The sequence below is a fragment of the Quercus lobata genome, chromosome 6 (assembly GCF_001633185.2).
Source record: "Quercus lobata isolate SW786 chromosome 6, ValleyOak3.0 Primary Assembly, whole genome shotgun sequence".
Lineage (NCBI taxonomy): Eukaryota > Viridiplantae > Streptophyta > Magnoliopsida > Fagales > Fagaceae > Quercus > Quercus lobata.
In genome coordinates, this window is record NC_044909.1 from 42,418,664 (window position 1) to 42,428,061 (window position 9,398).

The 9,398-nt window shown below is 33.8% G+C and overlaps 1 protein-coding gene across 1 annotated transcript; it reads left to right on the forward strand.

Moving 5' to 3' along the window:
- Positions 1–2,600, forward strand: LOC115995094 (patatin-like protein 3). The gene is made up of 6 exons (XM_031119526.1): positions 1–316; positions 393–574; positions 698–890; positions 1,510–1,671; positions 1,813–2,118; positions 2,221–2,600. Exons 1-6 carry the CDS (start codon positions 203–205, stop codon positions 2,443–2,445), a joined length of 1,182 nt encoding a protein of 393 aa, XP_030975386.1. The 5' UTR covers positions 1–202; the 3' UTR covers positions 2,446–2,600.
- Positions 2,601–9,398: the final 6,798 nt, after the last annotated feature.

Below are 9,398 nucleotides of genomic sequence, written 5' to 3' on the forward strand. Positions count from 1 at the left end.
AAAGTGATAGAATTCTTTGTTTTGATTATAATGGCCATGGAATGCTTTTAAAGTCTTCTTTTGAATCCACATAAAATATCCTAGCTTGAAGTTGATCTGGCTATAGATATATCTTATATGTGCTTGATACACAACATTAATTGGCATTAATTTGCTAAAAGACACTTGAATTACAGTACGAAAAGCTCTCTTGAATATAGAGATGGCGACTGGTTTTGCAAAGGGAAAGATGGTGACTGTGTTGAGCATTGATGGTGGTGGCATTAGAGGCATTATTCCTGGAACCCTCTTGGGCTTTCTTGAATCCAAACTTCAGGTATACTTCACTAACCATAGCCATGAACCTCTTCTTTCTTTGTTATAATTTCTGTGTATCTCTATATTATGTTTAGGAATTCGACGGGCCCAATGCAAGAATTGCAGATTATTTCGACGTAGTTGCAGGAACAAGTACAGGTGGGCTAGTAACAGCCATGGTTACAGCTCCAGACAAAGACAAACGGCCCATGTATGCTGCAAAGGACATCATCAACTTCTATTTGGAGAACTGTCCCAAAATTTTTCCCCAGAGCAGGTAAATCTCAATGAAATCACAATACCAAAAAAAAAAGCCTTTAATTTGTTTCAGTTTTTACAATTTTTAAGGGAATTCAAAAAAGGTATATATTTTCCATTAAAGTTGGTTCCATGGAAGCAGGCAGAAAAATTTTGTGAGTTCAGTGACAAGCTTGTTTGGTGCGGTGGTGGGGCCCAAGTATGATGGGAAGTACCTGCGGTCATTGACAAACGGGCTACTTGGCAACCTAACTGTGAAACAGACTCTAACAGATGTGATCATTCCAACCTTTGATATCAAACTCCTTCAGCCAGTGATCTTTTCGACCAATGATGTATGAGTATGACAAAAATAAGTGTACTTGAAAGTGTTATATATATGCTTGTGAGTGGAAGTCGAGTAATACTATATATGCTTACAATATCTCTTACAAAATTTTGTAATTATAATAATATTACTTTTCTCTGATTTTATGGCTAACACCATTTCTCGTTATGCATTAATAAGAACATATCATTTTAATAATAATAAATGTTAAGACTTATCGGTGGAAACAAAGTTTTACTCAGATAATTTTTTATTTTTTATTTTTCTTTTGAGAAACCATACACACACGAGATAAGTAATGGTTTCGCTTCAAACTAGTTTCAAGCTATCTTTTTCAAAATAAATAATTTTATAAATTTTTATGTATATTATATTTAAATAAGTCATATGATTCATTTAGAAAGTTATATAATTAAAATAACGTCTTTAATCGCCATGTCATGAAGCTTGGAGAAAAACTTTTTTCTATTGGTGAAAGTCTTGCATAAAAAAAGAAAAGAAAAAAGTGATATTGGGATTACATAATTGAAAATAAACTTACCTGTTAAAACTTTTAAATAAAGTGGTGTTGGAATTATGGCCAATTGGCCATTACATGGTCTCAACCGTTATAATCATTTGTACAGGCAAAGCTAAATGAATTGAAGAACGCTAGGCTAGCAGATATTTGCATCGGCACCTCTGCAGCACCCACTTTTCTTCCAGCACACTATTTCGAGACAAAAAATGCAGAGGAAAAAACTCGAAGTTTTGATCTCATTGATGGCGGGGTTGCTGCAAATAATCCTGTCAGTACCTAATTTGATAATTTAAGTTGCATTTGGTGACGAAGCTTAATTTGGAAATTTGGTTGTTCTATTTAGATATTTCTTGATTTATTTTGGATCAAGTTGGCAATTTCTCTTATCTATTTTAAACTAAATCCACAGACGATGATGGCCATAACCCAAATTAGGAAAGAAATATTGATGCAAAGCTTTGAGTTACCTGACATAAAACCAATGGATTACAGCAAGAGAATGCTAGTTCTATCATTGGGCACAGGTGAGGCCAAGCATGAAGAGAAGTACACAGCAGCCAAAGCCTCAAAATGGGGATTGCTTAGTTGGGTTTATGACAATGGTGCAACTCCATTGCTCGACGTTTATGCAGACGCAAGTTCTGATATGGTCGACATTCATGTGTCCACACTCTTCCAAGCCATTGGTTGCAAGAAAAACTACCTCCGTATTCAGGTACGTACCAATTAAATGACCACGTTTACTATATCTATTTGAGACATTATGCATGACCATATGCTATTAACATCTTTTTTTTGGGTAAAATATAAACCATAGGATGATACATTAACTGGAGATGCCTCCTTTGTTGATATTGCTACCACGGAGAATCTGCAAAGGCTTGTGGAGATTGGAAATGAGCTATTGAAGAAGCCAGTGTCAAGAGTGAATTTGGAAACTGGCAGGTTTGAGAAAATTGAGGGCGAGGGTACTAATGAAGAAGCTCTTACCTACTTCGCCAAACTGCTTGCCGAGGAAAGGAAGCTTCGGCAAGACAAATGAGAGTTCTTGAGGAATATTATTTTTGTATGATAATTTATTTAAACACTAAGTTTTCAAAATATGAACTTGTATTGGTTGAAATAATACCTTCCATCAAAGGAAAAAGGTTTGTAATGATTTAACATTTTAATATTTTATACAGCTAAGTTTCAATATGATGCAAGGAATGTGACGGACTGTAACATGGTTTATAGAACTAAATGGGAAGTGATTGTTTGGAAGTTAGAACTGAAAAAGCTAAATCACTACGCTTTAGGCATTCCTATCACACCCTCATAAATCTATATTATGGAAATATGTGAGGGTGAGTTCGTTGACTTCCCTATTGGGTTGCCTTTGATTTCTTATACCATTCTCCAGCTTTTGTTTCAATGACGGGTAAGGCGGTCAAGCAACCTGCCATAGGCCATGACACTAGCTAACTAGCTGATAGAGATGCCATAGCTACTTCTTATGGAAGAGCCGCGAAAATGAATACCATTGCATTAGCTGCCTCCCATACAAAGCTGGTTACAAAATGCTTAATAGTTAATACTCACTGTTTAGCGCTGGTAACCACCTTTTAGATGGTTGACAATTGTCTAAGTCCTATTGGCCAATATTTAAACGATTAGCTAACTAATTAACTAACTAATCAGTTACAAGGGGATTAGGATGGCTGTTGGCACTGTAAGTTTGTAACTACCTGTAGCCCCTTGTTTAATTACAAAGATATCTCTAACTAACTAACTAACTAACTAACTAAAGGCCTATTTGGATCACTAAGATTTTGGATCATATCACTCAATTTTCATCACTGAGTTTCCAAAACGTGTGGGTCCCACAAAAAAATTTTGTGTTTGAATTGGTTTTTAACACTTGTTTCCATCACTCAAAACTCAAAAATTTGAGTTAGAGCGATGGAAACTGGAAACAGGAATTGGGTGTTTTCAAAAATTGAGAACTAATTCTCAGTGGCAACAACGGTAGATATAAGGAGTTTGTGGGGCCCATAACCTGTATGTTGTCAAATCAGTTCAGAACTCATGTGATATTATTGTTGCAAATTTGGGCTTCAACATTTCTCACTTTCCTCAAAAATTTTCAGCAAAATTTTTCCCTCTTTCTCACTTCCCTCTCTCCGTCTTGTCTCACATTTCATCTACTCCATCAAATCTCAACCTCCAGAGATCTAAATCGAAGCACCAAACCCAGCTGATTTCTTTGCATCTGAATCGGAACCGGAATACCAAGGCGTCTCAGTTTGGTTTCCGGCGAGTTAGAGCTCTGTCACCATTGCAAAAACCGAAGTATTCATTTCTGTGATCTTCTCTGATGAGAATCAACAAGCATTCAAGGATCCATTGCATGTTCCAGTTGGGCCTATTACTAAAGCAAGATCCAAGAAGATCAAAGAAGCACTTAATGGGCTAATTCAAGAGATTTGGGCTGATTCAAACGCAGGACATTCCAAGTTGGGCCCAAAGGAAGATGAAGGCATAATAAATTTAATTCAAGCTATTGAGGGATGATTTGGCTTAATTGGGCTTGATTTATGGCGTGGATTAATGGCTGATTGATTTTCCAGCTCCATATCAGTTAATAGATATTTTTCCTATTTTGGAGCTTCTAATTTCGGACTAGATCTACCTTAATTTTAGGCTTTTATTATTTAGAACGTTTTTTTAGCTATTTTCCTATTTTGGATTTGCTAATTTCAGATCAAATCAACTTTTATTTAGGGTTTTATTATTTAGTACGTTTTCAGATTTTCTATTTTCAGTCATGTCATATAAATAGCATGCACTTATTGTAATAGAGGAGAAATTATTGAATAAAAATCAGAAAAGGTGAGGCTTTGCTCTTCTTTTGGTTCTTCAAGAATTGTGAATTTATTAGAGATTCTTCCTTGTGGCGTTCAAATTTTATACCTTTGGTTCGTGATTCAATTATAATCATTGGGTCAAGGTGTTATACTTATACCTTTGGTTCGCGTTTCGATTATAAACGTTGGGTTAGGGTTTCTATCAAAAATTTGAATTTTAGCTTTCTTGGGTAAGTATTCCAATATTTTTGTTAGGTCTCAAAACGTGTCGATTGAGGTTCGTATCATTTGGTATCAGAGCACAGGTTCTAAAATCAGTTTTCTATCCCTTTATCTTTTGTTTCCTGTTATCATCCTATCTTGTTTCTTTTGTGTTCTTTATTACTTGTTCTTATTTTGTGACGTGCACTAGGTTAAAATTGTGCACCAAGCGCCCAAAAAAAAAAAAAAAAGATTTTAGTAAAGAAATAGAAAACAGAAAAAAAAAAAATATATATATATTAATATATATTATTTGTAGTTTCAATTCACTCAGACCAAAATATTATTTTCTTTTGTCCTCTTCCTTTGATTTAGTGTTTCTGTCATATTTTCTTGCCATTGGTATTAGTTTAAATACTACAAGTTGAATTTCTTAAGAATAGTGAATTTTGGCTAAACCAACAAAAAATCTCTAAAAACACAACAGAATGATGCAACATTTTCATAATACCTTTATAATTTTTTTATATTTTATTTTAACTTGTAAAGAATTGACAGCTCAGCAATTTTGAAAATATTGTAACAACATCAAGATGTCTTAACATTTTTCACACAAAAAAATACTATGTCTATGACATTTTCACAACAAATTATAAGTAACAGGTTATTACAAGTTGTTATTGGTGGGCAAAAAAGTAGTTTCATTGGTAAGTTTAAATTGAAACCAATAACAATTTACCATATTTGATTTGTTATGAAAGTATTGTGAAAATTATTGTGGACGAACCAAAAATAATATAGCAAATATACTACAACTTTATGCATTCACAAAAAAAATAAAAAGAAAGAAAAAAGGCCAACAAAACCGTTAAAGTTAACCAAACGAAAACTACTGTAGCGAAATTACTATAACCTTTCTCATTCACGCTTTTTATATAATATATATATATATATATATATATATATATATATATGTAGAAATATGCATTGCACTTACAATGTAAATTTATATTGTAAATACATAAAAATTGGTAAATGTTGTACACATTTGCAAAATTTGTACAATTTTTTTTTGCAAATGCATATAATATTTGCTACTTTTTGTGTGTATATAATATAAGCTTACATTACAAGTATAAAGTAAACATATAAAGATCCTTTAAAAGAAAAAAACAAGCTCAAACCAAGTTGGTGAACTTGAAGGAAAAAAAAGGGAAAAAGGCAAGTCACTAAACCAAAAATACTGTTCATAACACTATTCATGAGCCTATTTGCTCTTTTTATATATAGAAAAAAAGAGCACAAATCGATAATTGAAAAAAAAAATTAAAAAAAAAAAAACGATGAACAGTACATATTGAATAAACCAAAAGTACTATAACTTTTACACATTCACCCAACAAGTGTCACAATATTTTCACAAAATATTTATTTTTAGTTGTGGTTGGTCACAGTTTCATATTTTATTTTGATTTATAAGAAATTGACACCTCAATAATTGTGAAAATATTGTGAAATTTGTTGTGTCAATATAATAATATATATGCGGGTTCTTATAAATATTTAAAAGAAAAAAAAAAGTACAAATGGAAGACTGGAAAAAAAAAAAAATGCTGTAGCCACTGTAGCTATAGTGCCACTTGAACAAACCAAAGTAGCACTATAGCAACTGTTCAAAACTTGGGAAAAAAAATGGCTCACTACACCAAAAGGGGCACTGTAGAGGCATTACCTTTTTTTATATAGTTAGTAGAAAAAGAGCACAAATCGATGACTGGAAAAAAGAAGAAGAAAAAAACAGTGCATATTGAACAAACCAAAAGTACTGCAGTTTTTATACATTCATCTAATAAGTGTCACAACATTTTCACAAAACATTTATTTTCAGTTATGATTGGTTACAGTTTCATATTTTATTATTTTATTTTGACTTATAAGAAATTGACACCTCAATAATTGTGAAAATATTGTGAAATTTGTTGTGTCAGTATAACAATATATATATAATAAAGGAAAAAAAGTACAAACGGAAGACTAAAAAAAAAAAAAAACTGTAGCTACTGTAGGTACATTGCCGCTTGGTTCTGTAGTTATTGTTCAAAAAAAGAAAAAGAAAAATGAAAATAGAGGCAAAGTGACTCAATAAACCTAAATGGAACGGTAGAGACATTGCCTTTTTTATTTATTTATTTATTTTTTTAATAGTTAATAGAAATAGATATAACAAAAATATTATCAATAATACAAAATTCATGTTAAAATAATATTGCTAAAATTACAACTCTACAATCTTGGTTAATTGTAAAAACTAGTTTAATTTGTTCTTGAACTTGCACATAAAAGTTACCGTACCCTTCTTGGGAGGGCTGTCATTTTCATGTCATACTGATACAGTCATATTCATCCAATCAGATTTATAAATTATTGCTTTAAGTGATTTCATTGAAAGCTAAAATAGGCAGCCCGTATGGAATGTGCTCCATTATAATACCATAATCTAAGACCTAACGAACTCTCAATAAAAAAACATTATGGTCAAGAAAAAGTTAGCCAGTTCAGGCAGCTTTCTAGAAGAAGAGGATGCATTCTACCTATTTTCTAACAACCCATACCAAACCAGTTTGCATATTGACCAGAGTATGATGCATCTTTTAATTATGTTCCTCTGGCATCAACTTGACATGATTATGGAAAAATTGAAATTTTGGAACGTCTTCGTTGACGACTGTTGAGTTTTGATACATGAATAATCATGCTTATAATTTAAAAAGACGTAGTTTGGCTACAATGATTGTGAAAGTTTAAATAGTGTAAAAACACTCTTGAACGTTTAGACCTCTAATTTACAAATTAACCAATTCAAGTTTTATGTCAAACAACTTGTGTGCGGAAAATGAACAAAAACTATAATATAGAATTGGAAAAACTATCTAAGCCAAATTAAAATCACAACCTATAGCAGATAATAAAAGGCAAAGATAAAAGGGAAGGAAAATGCAAACACAAAGACAACACGCGATGTGTTATCGAAGAGGAAACCGAAACCCTCGACGTAAAACCTCTCCGCTACCCTCCAAGCGGTAAACAATCCACTAGAAAATGTAGTTGGGATACATGGACATCAATAGACCCTCCAAGCCTAATCTACCCAGTGCACCTAAGCCCTCCAAGCTTTTTGCTCCAACGAGGTTGTGCCGAACCTTTTTCTTTTCTAACTTCCCGGATTCCGCTACTAGACCATAGCATCAACCAATGTAGATTGGTTCCTTCCTAACTGCTTCCCAGAACACCAAACAGCCCTCTTACAGTAATGAATATGGTGAGAACAAGGTTTTGGTAAAATGCCTCTCAAGGGTTTGACAATGGAGAAGAAGAGAGTTGAGGAATTTTAAGAGACTCTAATGTATAGATTGTAAGTGAATCAATCTTGTTTTACTCTAGGGTTTCTCTCTCAAAATTCTCTCTGGAAGCTCCCTTTCATTTGTGGATATAAGGGGTATTTATACTGAAGAGAGAGGAGAATGTGAAACATCAGGTTTTTCAAAACAGGGGTGGCTCGCGGCTTGGCCTCGCGACTTGATTGAGTCGCGAGATCCAGTCGTGAGATAACCGTATGGCCAATTGTCCTGTTTTGTCATGTAGTGCTCCAGCTAATATGACTGTTCACCTTCTGGCATGCTTGGCACGTGTGCTGCATCTAGCGGCTTGCAGCCGCGAGTCACCCGCGAGATCAAGCCGTGAGTCTCTGTTTTCTTGCACACTCTTGAGCAATCAATACTCTATCTTACTCGCTACCCTTACAACAAACCCACCTAAATACAGGGTTACTAAATGCTGAAATACAAGCAAATTTGACACGGAATAAAGCCAATAAGATGGTTGATTAAATTCAACCTTACAATCTCCCCCTTTGGCTATTCCGTGACAAAACCCTAAAACAGACTCTAGACTTAACATGTGAGTTGGGAACAGTTGAGCAAAACTCACTTACATCTAACTCTAGAAGCTGTGAAGCACTTAAATCATAAGAACATAAAATTCCTGAAACACAACAATACACTATGATCATTGTATGCAGAAAAGTATGAAATGCATATGAAACAGGCTTAAGGTGATCAAGCAAAGATGAAGAGAAGAACCAACTCATGGCTTGATCAAACAGGTAACCACTACAAGGTAGTAATCATAGTGCTCATTCACACTTGGAATGAACACTTGAACATACAGGTTAACAAGAACAATGCAAGTTACTTGTATGCCCAATGCTCAACCAATGCATAATACACTAAGTATATGCATCTAGGAACAATCCTACAAGGGCACAAGAGTGACAGTACTAAAAAGAAAATGCAAGACATTTAGATAGAAGAACTGATTAAAATAAAGCATAAAAGACTGCATAAAGCATGGTACAAACCATAAAGCCTACAAATATGCAAAAAAAAAAACATAACCCTAAAAGCTTACAAAAGCAATAAGGGTACAAAACACAATATATACTGAATAACATCAACAATATATATAAAGAGTAAACCAAGTTTATAAGATAAGAGTTAGAAACAAATACACCAAAACCACAATGTATCAAACCCATAAAAACACTAAATACCCAAAAACATAAACCTATAATTTTAAAGGATAAGTCTAAAAACAGAAGTATGTGTGTACTCCCCTTATTACTATGCACACTTCCCTTTGAGATTTCTCCCCCTTACTGAATGCTCTCCCCCTTTTTGGCATGAATAGCTAAAGGCTGTCATCTAACTTTTGCTGAATAGCTTCTAGCTGATTCTCCATGGTCTCAAGTCGCATTTGAACATGGTTGTTGGTGGAGTAGAGAAGTGTCACCATCTTATCAATGCGTTTCTGAATATTTGCAAGCAAACTACCCACTCTATCAGTTTTAGGATCAGTCTGTGCTTGTGGACCTTCAGGGATGACACGCGAA

What these genes read in the sequence shown, in the direction of transcription:
- LOC115995094 (XM_031119526.1), top strand. Translation starts at nt 203, where the DNA reads ATGGCGACTGGTTTTGCAAAGGGAAAGATGGTGACTGTGTTGAGCATT. An exon ending in GGGTTGCTGCAAATAATCCT is followed by an intron (nt 1,672 to 1,812) that starts GTCAGTACCTAA and finishes CTAAATCCACAG; the next exon opens with ACGATGATGGCCATAACCCA. An exon ending in AAAACTACCTCCGTATTCAG is followed by an intron (nt 2,119 to 2,220) that starts GTACGTACCAAT and finishes TATAAACCATAG; the next exon opens with GATGATACATTAACTGGAGA.